This window comes from Pipra filicauda, unplaced genomic scaffold, assembly GCF_003945595.2.
Source record: "Pipra filicauda isolate LSUMZ 115617 unplaced genomic scaffold, ASM394559v2 scaffold84_size4826128_pilon, whole genome shotgun sequence".
Taxonomy (NCBI): domain Eukaryota; kingdom Metazoa; phylum Chordata; class Aves; order Passeriformes; family Pipridae; genus Pipra; species Pipra filicauda.
Genome location: NW_024105031.1, coordinates 3,486,591 through 3,500,613, shown reverse-complemented (window position 1 = coordinate 3,500,613; position 14,023 = coordinate 3,486,591). Strand labels below are relative to the sequence as shown.

At 42.5% G+C, this 14,023-nt stretch overlaps 1 protein-coding gene across 8 annotated transcripts in view; it reads left to right on the top strand.

Moving 5' to 3' along the window:
• The window catches only part of WIPF3 (WAS/WASL interacting protein family member 3), a 36,446-nt gene that overhangs the window by 18,849 nt on the left and 3,574 nt on the right, over positions 1 to 14,023 (top strand). For 7 of the 8 annotated variants that reach the window (XM_027723801.2, XM_027723806.2, XM_039390627.1 and 4 more), the window contains 3 exons: positions 9,514 to 9,646; positions 10,271 to 10,399; positions 11,889 to 12,653. In XM_027723801.2, the coding sequence (XP_027579602.2) occupies positions 9,514 to 9,646; positions 10,271 to 10,399; positions 11,889 to 12,653 (1,027 nt within the window). The remainder of the gene's footprint in view (positions 1 to 9,513; positions 9,647 to 10,270; positions 10,400 to 11,888; positions 12,654 to 14,023) is intronic. The other variant, XM_027723808.2, reaches the window with a different exon arrangement.

Genomic DNA, 14,023 nt, shown 5'->3' with positions numbered 1-14,023 from the left:
TTTGTCATGGAGTTCCTAGGCCAGGAGGTACTAAATCATAATGTTTATTGCTGATAGGTAAAACAGACTGGAGTGAGAGGGAGTGCAGCTTAGTAATCTTGTTGATAACTGACGGTCATACAGACTGTGCTAAGTGCTGGGCAAAGCATGGCTGAAATTTTTGAGAGTGTTTTGTTCCAGCCAAAATAAAGGAAACTGATTTATAGTATTTTAATATATCATATCTCACACCAGTCTGCTTTCAGAAAAAGCAAGAGGCAATTATGTAGAAAAAAATGCTTTGTCTTTGTGTAGTTTATTTGACTTAATTTTCAGCAATTGGAAAATGGGGAACTGCATAGCTATGTCATCTCAAAGTGTTGCTGCTGTAACCTTCTACTCCTGTAGTCAACAAACACAGAAAGGGCAAGCAGGAACTGTGAAGATGTAAAGAAAACATAAATACTAGGTTGGCATTGCTCTGTTTCATCTGGAGACAGGTACAGGGGCATGTACTGCTAAATGTCATAGGAGCACATAGGTGCTAATCTTGAATGCTTTACTGAGATCTGTTAGGTCACCACTTTTAATGTATTTAGGTGGTGAGTTCTGTTTTGCAGGTTTCTTCATAATGTCATGTGTTCTATATGTCTGAATGGAATGGAAAGCATTTAAAGAGCATTCTTTCTCTTTATTTTTAATCTGTGTAATTTCACACACACAGGTATGGAAATTGCAGCATGTCGTAGAGTTACCAGCTGTAACTGGTACCTGTAACCAGGCCCAGGTACTAGAAGCAGCCTAGCTGCAGAGAGCTAATAGGTTAATTTACCATTCTAATCACAAGGTAATAATGCCCTAAAAAATCAGTGCCCCATCTGTAGTGTATGCAATGGCTACATATTAAATTCCATCTGTCAATTAATATTATGCTTGTAGCCTTTTAATTAAAAGAGAACTCAGAAGTATAGCAATACTTGAGTAAGACTTCTCTGCGTGGCCGAAAGGTGACAGTGCAAGAAATGCTAGTTTCTTGTTATTCTCCTCTCTGAGGCTGACCATAATTTTGTCTGGATGCTAAAAGGCATTTCAGAATGGTCAGTAGCTTCTGCACATGTAACTGGGTAGGAGAAATGGCCTACTGTTCTTAGAACAGAGAGAGATTAAACTGTGATGTGTGTTAGCAGTCACATGTTGAATTTTTTGTTGTTACTGCTCATGGTATTCCTTATCAGTCTGGGGACCCTTTTATGACAGACAGAGAGAATAAACAGCGGTAGTGTCACCAGCTCCCATGGTGGTGTTTTCAGCCTTGTGCTGTTTGACATTTTCATTGCAATGCCAGGGTCTCAGGATTTCTTGTTCACCTAAGAGTTTTCACTTCTCTTTTCATTGATGCAGAGAAAATCAGAGGAATTTGAATCCCAAAAATTTAGAAATCAAAAGATGAAGTTCAAACTTATTTTTGAAGCCAGCCTTGAGGTATTTCTGGTATTTGACTTGCAATCTTTCTGGACTGGTGTAAAACACTTTTAGAGTAGTTTAAATTTTATACTGCCTCCATTCTAGCAGCTTCTGTTACTGTGTATTTTTTTAAATGAAAAAATAGCCAGAATTTACATTTCAAATGTGGGTGTCAGAAAGTTAAACACCAAAAGAAAAGCTCAATGGCTCAGCAGGTATAAATCATCATACTGATTCTGTTGCATTTTTGTATTCAGGTACAGAAATTTAGCAACCCACATTGGAAAACTTTTAAGTATGCCCTTGTTAATAAGTCCGCTGCTCCATTTGAGGCAGGAGCAAGAGAACATTTCAGTATACAAAATTTTATATTTCTGACAGAACAGTGCTAACATAGAATGCGGAGGGTTTTATTGGGTGCAGTGTCATTGATTACTGGTAGTCTTTGAAATGGGCACTAGGAATATAGATGTGAAAGAAAGTAACTCCTGCTATGCTATTTTTTTATGTTCTGTTCCCTGCCATTGTGTGTGCTGGTAACTTCAAGCAGGTAGATGCAAATTGCAGAGCAGGCACCAGGCTTTGCTAATACTGAAACGCCTCTTTATTTGGGACTAATGCCAGGACTAGGCGGTGGCTGTAACACTGGGAAGAGATCTGTAACAACTTTTGCACAGTACTTCCCTTGCTAGAAGTTGAGCAACAAGGTCTGTGTAGACACAGCCTATCTAAGTACACACATTGCTCGATGACCTTTTCAACCCAGCAGGTTCAGATTGTAGAACTTTGGGCGATGGTGGCCAAGATCATGGTTAATCAGTATTGAGCTGGGTGTAGATGGAATTGTCAAATGCTACTCCTGTCATTCTCTTGAAACAATAATTTCATTAGCTGCCAGGAAGCTATTTGGCAGGTCCCCTCTTGTGGATTCTCTCAGAAAAGTTGGCTGGAGAGTGACCCCTCACCTGGGAAGCATTTGAAGCTCAGCTTGCTAGGAGACTGAGAGATTGCCGTGTTTAACCAGGTAGACCAAGTGCCAAGAATTAATTAGTTTCATCCTATGCTATGCAGCAGAAACACAAGAAGAGGCTCTGATCTTGAGATTGACTGTGCAGGTGGAATCTTGCACTATGGTAAAGTTTTCCATAATTAAAGACCTTTAAGTCACAGGTCAGGGCTCCCTTGTGAATAGAACCAAAACTCGCACGTACCAATCTCACAAGCTTCTTTAGAAACAAACAGTTAAAAACATTTAAAATAAAAGAAGTCATCTGCTTTGTTGTTGAGTCTTGTTGGATTTTCCTTAAGGTGGAAGGGAGGGATTGTTTTGATTATTTTATTTTGCATTTGACAGTGCATGAATGAAACTACACCTGATGCATATGTAACATAAATGCAAGAAGGATGATAATGCTGGAAACTGTTTTATTATTTTATAAGCTACTTGTTTTTGTTGCTATTGCTTTTCTTGGCACATTCCTCGTGGAGACTTTAGCTGCTGGTTTGAGAATTCTTTGTAGAAGTACCACTCTTGCCTACTGGGCAAACTGCTTCTGCTGCAAATATAAAATCATGAATTCTTGGCACAATTCTAAACTAGTAATAGTGGATTGATCTTGGGAAAACAAGTTCTTCTGGGGTTTCAGATTTCATGTTGAGCTAAAAATGCATAGATGACTTTTATGATCCTGTGCTTTGTCAAGGAAGACATGCTGGTCAGCTTCCATGTTTTACTTTGTTCCAAAACAACATCATTCTTTCAATATAAAGTTATGACATTGTAGTTTGTTAGAATGTTCTGGAACCTTACTGTCAATATTATTTTGTTTCTGTTAGTTCTGGTTTTGAGAAGGATGAAGTCTTTTAAAGGCTAAATTTATTTAAATACATTAGTCCTGATGGTTACAGGGGTCTCCTTATGGAACACTTGTGGTCAGCAGCTTCTGGTTAAGTGGAAGGAAGTTATGAACTGAGTCGATCACAAGCAGGTCTTCCTGTTCTAAGTCCATTCTTTTTCATCATCAGTGTTCCCTGAAGGGTATTTTAGCAGATTGTTGCCCCTCGAGGCCCCTTACTCAAGGTCTGTGCCCTTCAAGACTGTTGTGAGCACCAACCCCATGCCTGGCTTTCCTTCAAAGGAATAGGAGCTTTGTGGCTGGGTGGGGGGACCCAGTCATAATCTCTCCCTTTATGTTCTCCTACTTGGAGAATCTTGTGGTGCCATATGGGCAGTGAGAACACTCATCATCTTTCCTCAGATGATTTACCAACTCCAAACAAGTTGTGTTTTCCTCTCAATATTCTCAGCCATCTCTGACATGACGCACATAGCCTTACACAGCTTGCTTCACCTTATTTGTCCTCTTTCCTGAAAATCTGTATTTGTCTACACCAGAATTTCAGTTATTGTTAATATAGGAATAATATTTGGGGGATTTTATTATACTTCCAGTGGCCCATGCTCTTCCTTGATGCTTTGTAGGTCCCTGATTTAAGGTTTAAATGTTTTAGTTGTCTCTTACTATTGATGCACAGTTTCTTTGGCCAGACTTAGCACTCTCACATTACTGACTACATTGCCTATGCAGCTATTGCTGGTTTTGCCCTGTCTGCTGTTTTACATGCTCGTTTTAATTGTCCATTGTCATGTTTGTAGACTTTTTCTTTTGCATTTCTTAGTTTAAGTTGGGTCTCTGAATTGTGTCAGGTTGGATGCCAAAGAAGGCTAGAACTGGCCCAAGAACTCCTGTTTTCGTGAATATGTGCTCTCTGTTACCAAATATTCCTCATCCTAGAGCTTTCTGTTCATCCTTTATCTTGCTGCACTATCTTTGCCTTCCTTAAAAGCCAAACCTGAGGTGTTGCATGCTGCATTGGTGAAGATCACTTGCCTCAGCCCATGCCTGGTTTGGCTGAGGACGGGAGAGAAAAATAAGAAAGCAAAGGTTTGTTAAGGGGTGTCCTCAAACTCTTCTATTACTAAAATATATGCTGCTTATGCCTTCTACCAGTATCTGTGCTTGATCTCTGCACTGAATTTTTTTATTGTTGTTGTCATGTTGGGGAGAAAAATTGGTGACTGGAGAAAGGAAGGGTGATTGCCATGAGATTCATAGAAATAATTAAAATCATCAGCAAAAGAGAGAGCTCTCTTTCTGCCCATAATAAAATACTGATGTCAAATTGATAGGTTTTTAATTTTTTCATTATATATCTCATCAAATAGATAGTTAGGGATAAGCTAAATGTATTTTGACTTATTTTGTTTTAGTTTTTCTTACCTAGTTCAGATAAAAAAATAAGTTATTAGCAGTATAAATATTCAGTATTATTCAGTTCTCTGAGTAAAAGAGTATGTAATGCCTTTGGATGGAATCATGCTTTATTTTCTTATTTATGGTTCCTCCTACGTTAGAGCTAGAGTACTGGATCCTCTTCTCCCATCAGCTTATAGGATTATTCTGAAACAAAGACCCATATTTCCTTGGCTATTGGATTGTCCAGAAGGCTAGAGGTACATTTTTGCTGCAGTTATCATGTTTATGAAGATCTACACTGCCTTAAAGTGTTCTACAAATTCATTAAAGATCATATTTAAAAATCAGAGTAAATAAAACTCATTTATGGGACAGCGTAGGTATCCATTGCAATCTGAACTACCTGCCCAGAGTCCAGAGCATTTCCCCTTTACTGTGTGCAGAGGTACTCTTTAAAATCTGAAGACAATACTTAGTGCTAGTATAAATTTTTCCAAATGGCTGGTGTCTCCTGCATTTACAGCATTTTAGTATCTGAGCACCTATACTTTTTGAATATTTTAAGTATCGTAGAAGCCCAAAGGGTAGGTCAGTGCTCCCATCTGTCTTGCAAGATGCAAAGTGACATTCTGAATGTGACACAAATATCACAGCAGAGTGTACCTAGAAATGGAGCTCATTGCCATGGATTTCAATCAATTTTCTTTAAAAAAGTCTCTCAGTTCTTAATTTGTCTGATACAACCCAATTTAGGGTGTTAAGACTGATTATTCAGGGGCAAACCTTGAGTGGTCCATACAGTGTAAAAATACAGAGTTGTTTTCTTAAACAAAATGATCCATTTTCACAGAACTCCTAACTGGAAGAAGCAGTTACAAACCACTGGCTGGGGTGATTCCCACCCCTCCACCCCCACTGCAGGGTACTGCATGTCAGCAACACCTGTACAGGGCCCAGCGGCTTGTGCTACACAAAAAGCATTTCTGCCAGAGAGGGTCCAGCCTTGATCTGAAAATCGGGAGATCTATATTCTGCTGCCATTTGCAGCTTGTCTGGTTGCATCTTGCATTAATTCACCAAATACCTGCCTCTGCTGACTGAGTCCTCACCACCATCTCCCTGTACAAGTTGTGTTGTGCAGGCGGACCACTCCTCAGATAGACTTCAGGGCTGATAAAATCGGAGCTGCTGCCTCCAGGGTTTTGAATACCGCTTTAGGTCTTTCTTGTGCATCTCCAGGATTTCACAATGTAATTTTAAAGATCTGTAGACCAGAACTGAACTTTTAATTCCATTTTTGCTCACGCTGCTTTTTCTGAAAGGACGAGATATATTGGAGGAGTGCGTTACCCCTCCTTGCCACACTTGCTCAAGCAGGCTCACTGCTGGAGCCTCCTGCCAGGTTCAGGCTTGTGGCACTCCGGATGCAGGCTGTCATTTCAGAGATGTGGCTAGAACCTGTCATCCAGGGGTTTTTCAGTTTTACATTTGACATTTGTATATTGTGTTATTGTGCAACTTCTTTTTTATTTCTTTTCTTCCCCACCTGCCCCGCTCACGCCGTCCCAGCAGTGGAGGAGCATGTTTTGGTTTGTTGTTCCTTTCAAATGGCCTCAAGCTGGAGTGATTTGGATTTCTCTGTATAATCGTCCTGTCCTGATTCATATCTCTGCCAGTCTAAGTTATCTGCTCCAAATTTTGAAATGTGTATTTCCATCATTGGAATGATGGAAAAACCATTGGGATTTACACTCTGAAACATCACTCTAAATATTGTGATTTGATGCTATTTTCCTGTTTGCAGGTACTTTGGAGACCTGACAGATAGCCTAAGCATTGATCCTATACTTTACTGAATGGCATAGCTGAGTGTGTAAGTTAGGCCACTGAAGACAAAATGTAGTGGAGTTGGGTGAGACGAAAAGGAAGTAGTTCTCTTATGTTCAGGCAATTTACATGCGTGGTTTGTTCAGTTCTGTTTCTAAGTACGTATTGAACATGACGTTCTTTATGTCTGAAATAGTAGCAGAATAACCTAGTGGTTGCTAAGGTAATGAGAACCCACCGTTCCCTTACCAATTCATGTAAGTAAAGTATGGAATTTAATTTCAGTCTGTGTTACCTGAGGCAGCTCTGGCATCTGATAAAAAAATGATCTTCACATTCTTATCCTCTTCCTTTCTGAATTTCATTGAAATACTGAGATGTTTCTCTTTTTGTAAATAAATGAGGCTGCCCTGTAGATGGTGGGGTAGAAAGTAGACTAAGAATTACATCTTTTGTCTTACAGCTGTTTTTACTCTCAAAGTATATTTGTCTTCCTGCTGAAACACTTCTATTGCTTGTGATAGGGACTGAAGATTTGACTGCCATAAGAGTTCTTCTTTCTGTTTTTCTCTTGATGAAGAACTTACATGTTTATTGTCTGTTCTGGTGCTGTGGTTTGAAAGCACAGCATGAGCATGAATCCTAGATTTATTTCTTCATCAAAGGAAGGAAGGTTCCTTTCTGATTGTGTATCAAAAAGCAACATGGTAAAAACAGAAATTTGCAAACACAGGCCACGATTAGGTGAATGACTGAGATGCTTACCTGGTGAAATGATTTTTGACAAGGATTGTCACTGCTTTGGGAGTGCAGGCAGCAAACAAGAAATCTGAAGGGGCTCTGACCAGTGTGCAGCCAGGCAATGCTGCACCCCAGGCCACTTTGACTTCGTAATGGAAAAAGAGAATCTGTATTGAGCTACTCAGCAGCTGATCAATCACCTGAGTCCACCAGGCTGGCCTTGCAAGGTTCTATCTCTTACCTTCATGAAGAGCAAGAAGAAACAGCTGAGGCATAGGATGGAGTTACGCTTGGAGTAAGGGGATCTATTGTAAGAGAAAGGCAGCTTGTTATGCTGCATTATGCACCAGCAGAATAGTATTCCTGCTTTTTTATGCTACAAATTGTGAAACAATGAATGTCTTAACCATGTCAAATTGATACCGAGTCATGGGTCACTTGCAAATGTAAGTTGCCACAAGTGGGCTATTTTAGCCTAGTAACTGTTTGGATGTCAAGACTTTATATTCCAATAGTCTGTTTGCTCAGAGAAGTGGATCAGGGAGGTGAAGTGGACAGCTGGCATAATATATGGACACTTGAACCTGGAAACGAAAAGACAGCTGCTGGATCTAATTTTAAACATAGGTCTTGGTCAGATCGCTCTAGACCCTGCGTGTCCTGCTGCAGCAAAGTCGTTAATAGTAGTAGAGAGGCGTGAAGTTGAAGATACTGACAAAGAACTTTAGTGAGGAAGGGAATCACCCTTGTTCCAGTCATGGTATTTCCATTTTTCACAGTAAGTATTGTTAGCTTCCAGAGAATGGGAGTGGAAATGGTTTCTGGCTGGTACATGGTCTAATGCTGCTGACACGGGCAGCTTTTCTGGGGCGTCTTAATGGGCAGTGGGACTCGCTGTCCTGAAAGTACAAGGGCAGCCAGCGCTGTTTCAAACGAGGAAACTATGTAACAGAGTGGGGATTTTCCTAATATTTTAAAATAACACATAGTTACATGTCAGTCAGGTTATAATTCCGAGTTTTTACATCACGGCTCGGGAATGCGGCGGCGTTAGCGGCGGTCTGCAGCCCCATCTAGCGGGGCGCGGCAAATCCTGCTTGCTCGGGTTTGGATTCGGTCGGGGGGGTTTTGGGGTTTTTTTGTTGGTTTGTGTTTTTTTTTAGCAAGTACAAAAAATAACCACGAACAATATCGTACCGATAGAATACTTCATTCGGGATTAGCCAGTTAGACACTTCATTAATTCAGCAGCTGGTTAAGTGTTTTCCAGTTTCTGTTTTGCTTTCAGAATGCCATTACCAAGCTGGGGGGGGGGGTGTTTATTTGTTTGTTTTAAAGTGTGTTAGTATTGTTCTGCTTTATTAGGACTACGATGCTAAAATTAAGGGCTATGGAAACATTTCTGGTATTTGCTCTCTTTAGGAAGTTAGCTAACCTCTGGGAATTTTGGAACCAAGCAGCATATCACTCGTCTGAGGTGAAGATTCCCCTCTGCTAGACCACTCTGTCAACCACAATAGGTTTAGAAGTAACAGCTTTGCTGGTTAATATCTGCTTCAAGAAAGTGAAACGTCCAATTTTTTTAAATATCTGATTTATTTCCTTTTTAGTAACAAGAAACTTGATGAAATAAGAATAAAGAATAAACATAATTTGTGGTTTTATTACAAAACTTTAAACTGCAACTTGAATTTACATCTGTGGAGCTTGGTTAGGGCAGAAAATATAATTATATTTTTCTAAAGGCAGTCTAAGATGGTGTGAATCTCCAATACAGAGAGACAGTCTAAATTAATTAATGATCACATTCAAATAAAAAAGCAGTATGCATTTATCTGTCTTTTTTCCTAAGGCTATCCTAAGTGGATAAAATATATTTATTCTAATGTGGCATATAAAATCTCCATTTAAACCATTGTAAATAGCATGAAAAGAGCTGAGAGCTGGAGTTGTAGGACAGAGGCCATAAATGGCCAAGTAGGAGGTCACATTTCATTTTAAGCGAGGCCCCTAATATCAACAGTATTAGCCCAGCTAGTATTAGATTTGTGTTATATTTAAACCTTCAGCTTTTCTGCCTCCTGCACAAGTGAATGCTGTTCTTGTTGACTGAACTCAAAGGCTTTGAAGTGCCAGCTGCCAAGAGTGGTTTATTTCGAATCTTCTATCCCATGTTTGCCTATGCATCCTTTCTAAGCGTGAATTTTTGTCTGCACCTCCTATTTAATGCTCTTACTGTCAACAGGCTAGTTCAGAAGTACCGAAATTGCGGAAGGAAGATCAGAAAGCACGAAACGCACTCTTGGCTGATATCCAGCAGGGAACTCGCTTAAGAAAAGTGACTCAAATCAATGACCGCAGTGCACCACAGATTGAAAGTAAGTGTGTGCTCCTCAGCAAGGCCTGAGTGAGCTTCACTGAAGCCTCAGGTGTGGGTGGAGATCAGCTGGACAGTTTCACACTGAAGGTTTGAAGTTCAGCACAGGTCTGTATCTTCATATGGCTTTAGGATGCAGAGAGGGGACACTGTCTAAGCTTGCATCCTGCTCTGAGATCAGTAACTATTAACATTTCATGATAAGTCTGTAGCTGGATATCTCCTTAACAGGCATTCCTTGTAAAAAAAAATAAAAAATCATGAATGATTAAATCCTTGAGAGTTTCTCAATAAAAGAATTAAGCAAGAATTGTTGGCTCTTGCAGAAAAATTGTTCTTTACTAGATTAAAAGAACAAAAAATGCCAAAAAATCTTGGAAACATAAATTTAATGTTAGGCCTAACACAACTTCTTCTTCTTCTTGGTGTTATGATTAATGTGAGATTAAAGAGCACCAGAGGGTGCTGTGCTCCAAATTACAGGTCCAAGAGTGATGGCAGTTATGGAATAACAGTAGAGGTAAAAGTCTGGCCTTGGCCGTTTGTTGGTGCCAAGCCTTAGCAGTCTCAGGGCAAGGATGAAATGATTTTCTGATATACCCTGTGTTTTGGTTCTTTTTAACAGAACCCAAAGGAGCTAACAGAGATGGAGTTAATCCAGCTGTCAATAAAGGTGGCTCTCAGCAGCCTCTGGGAGGTTTATTTGCTGGTGGCTTTCCTGTTCTCAGACCAGCAGGCCAGAGGGACATGACAGGTAAGGACTTTATTTGTATGAAAGCATAGCTGAGGGGAGCAGTGATTTTGGATAAAAACACTTTGGGGTTAGCTTTAGTGACTGATTTTTATTGGGGTTTTTTCCTGAATCTTTAGTTCATCATGTGACCATGGAGGGCTCAACTAGTAACATGCTTGAAGCCATCTTTCTAGATCTCAGGTGCCTTATTTGTTAAAGTGTAAATAAAAGGCTTTTTCCACACTGGGTAGGAAAGAGATTGAATAGATGTCTTTAACCGAGCTTTTTACATTATTTTAATGAAAACTTCTAATTGTGCCTCAGAGTGTTGAAATTTGAGCTTATCATTTCAGCACAAATGGCAAAGTCATATTTCCTTCCCTCTATTAGCATATATTTCTGTGGTATTACAGTCTTGGTTGTTACTTTAAAGATTCGTATTAAAGATTTTTGCCCTCTGGACTTTACAAAGTATAGTTTTGATCCAGCAAGGCTATTTATTGACCTGAAAAAGTGTTTTGTTGCTTCACAATGACAGGAGGAAGGCAAATGTGGGAGCCCTACTGTTCCTTTCCCCTCAAGAAGTGCCAGCATCAATGAGGGGTGACTGTTAAGAGTCACAGTGATGACCTCTGGTGCTGTTGGGCAGCTGGTGCCTGATCAGGCAGCACAGAGCAAAGCAGGCTTTTGCAGGGAAAGACTTTGATTCTGCCTGCAGGGTTTTTTCTCTTGGGAGGCAAGCCCAAGATGCACAGCACTGCATGTGATAGGGCTTCCCCACAAAGCTTCAGCTGCAGCAGCTACTTTGAGTTGTTTTTAAAATTGTGGCCATGCCTATCAGACTGTGTGAGTATAGAATGAGATGCCTTTTTTGACATCTTGCTTTGTGATAAATCCTTGACATTTACTCAGGAAAATACATTTTGTAGAGTCGACAGTCTTTGGGCATTTGCTGTTGAAAATATTTGAACCCGTGCCTCCTGGAAAGCCTTTGAGGCATTGCTTTTAAGAGCTTGGCTTTTGTTCATGGGGCTGAGATTTATGTAAAGTTTATGTGAATTTTTTAATCCTAAGCAATTGCTTAATTTCAAGGATGCAATATGATGTGTGTCAAAATACCTTTTCACCAGGACTCAGCGATGCTCAGCTGGCTGTACTAGACAGATGAGGCTGGTGTGAAGGACCCCAGATCTCTGCAGAGAAGCCCCTTTTCCTTAAACTGTTTCATTTTGCAGAAACTGAAGAAGAGGGAGGGGGCTAGGGTGTCTCAGCAGTTCGTCATATAACTAAGCAGAATCCCTTGTGTCTTTGTGCCCATTGGAGTACGTCACATCCTAAGCCCCATTACACCATGAGCAACCTGTTGGATACCAGATGTTTTGGAAGAATTAGTTTAACCCCTTAGAGTATCCACCGGGGAGGGGAAGACGAAGACCTTGCTCTTTGCGCTATTTAGTCTGACGAGTGGGAACGCGGTCCTGCAGGATAACGTGTGACATCCTGTTTTCAGCAGGGAGGCCTGGGCAGGTTTCCGGAATCCGAGCAGCGGCCCCCAAACACTCCACCCCAGCGAACAGCGGCGCTGCCAAGCCGAGCAGTAACCCCTCGCACCCAGCCGAAGGTCCAAGGGCAGCTGTGCCACCAGAGCCTCCCAGCACCTCCCGAGCCGGAGCGGGAGCCGGAGCCGGCCCCGGACGACCCAGCCTGCCCGCCCCCCCTCCACCGCCTCCCGCTTCCAGCAAACCTTCCCTCACTTTCCCTCCTCCTCCCCCTCTCCCTCCTCCGGCCGATCGCCCTCCCAAGGGGGTGACGCCCGGCGCGGCTCCTCCGCCCCCGCTCCCTCCTCCCCAGGCTGACAAACTCGCCAAGTCTCCAGCAGGCGCTCCACACCCGCCCCAACCGCCCCCTCCTCCTCCTCCTCCCCCTCCCCTGCCCCTCGTCCCCCCCTGCGGGCTGCCGGCCAGGACTGCCGATGTCCCTGCGGCTACCGCCCCTCCAGCCGAGGGGAGGGACTGTCCCCCTCCCACGCCGCCTCCCCCCCCTCCGCCGCCGCCCCACGCCCACCCGGTCCCAGCGAACAGGCTCTCCTTTCCCCCCTCCCCAGCCTTTAGCGGTGCTGACGTGCCCCCTCCGCTGCCCCCCAAGTCTCCCCACTTGCTGTCACAGTTCCATAAGCCAAGCAGCATCCAGTCGCTGCCGCTCCCACCCACCCCCGGCCACCCTCAGCCCGCAGCCGGGACAGAGACCAGGAAGAAGAGACCCGGCCGAGGCGCAGGTGAGAGCAGCACGTCGGGAGGAGGGAGGCTTTTTGCTCCCTTTGGCAAAACTGGGAGAAATCATAGAATGGTTCGTGTTGGAAGGGGACCTTGAGGATGATCTAGTTCTTCAAGGTCCCCTTCCAACCCAAACCATTCTATTGCACTGGTGACTGGATGGCTCGGTGGGGTGGGAGTGAAGGGCACTCATGGGAGGAATACCTGTAGGTTACACGGCATGTCATGAACACCCAAAACATCAGGCTTTTTGAGCTGTCAGGTTGTTCTTAGCACGGGGCACACACGTCTTATAATTCAGTCTGCAATTCTTGGAAGCGACATACTGATCCAGAGTTTTAGGACCACTGAGTTGCTTCTTGCTTTTGGTGTGTCTCCAGCTGCACGAGTGGTATCCTGACAAGTTCAGGTAGGGCAGTAGAGTACACACCATGGTGTGTGCCAGGATTGTGGCTGCTTGTGTGTCAGCTAACCCAGGACATTCCTCTACAGCTGTACCCATGCAGGAGCAATATTGGCAACGGCTGGGAAGATTCATAAGAGATAATTAAACAAATATGGGGCAGCTACAGCCATAGATGAGCAAAAGCAAATCAGTATGCAGCCCTGCTGTTCAGCAAACAGGAACAGCCAGTGCCTCTCATGATCAAGGTGAAAGGGCCAAAGGTTTCTCTGACTACTTGGGAACTGGGGTATTAGCCAGTGTTTCCTTGAGCGGATGGTAGAAGGAACTTTTATCGTATTTCTCTGATGTCATGAAGATGATAAAAGAGATGAGCCTAGATCTGTGTGGGTTTGAGAAATGGAGACAGCTACTTAATAAGGAACATTTGAAGAGAATGTTCTGTACCCTCTATTTTAGCAGCCACGTGTCAGAAGAAAGATTACTGGTTCCATTGAGAGCCATGGGAAAGGCCGTGTAAGTAGAGCAGATGAGGTGCTCCGTGATGGTGATTAATGCTGTTCAGAACTGCCTGATGAACTGTTACTTCATCAAGACACCCATTTCTCATGGTGGTTCAACTTTTGCAGTTTCCATAAAATTGTCCTGCCTTTCCCTTGCTTATCTAGAAGGAGAAGCAGTTTTGAGAGGCCTTGGGCTCCCTCCCTCTTACACAATTCTGGTTGTAGGTTGACTCGATGTAAACTTCGACAGCACGTGCAACTCCTCAGTGAAATGCACAAGCCTAATGGTACTTCCACTGCATAAGTGCCAAAGTGTCAGGAAATTATTTTCTTTTAGACATATCATCTAGTTTGGTTGTTTTGTTGATTTTCTTTTCTTAAAGAAACTGCTTGTTCTTGTGTCCTTTCCAGACTGGGACAAAACCACACTTCAGAATGTCACACTTTCCCTAGAACTAGAAATGGA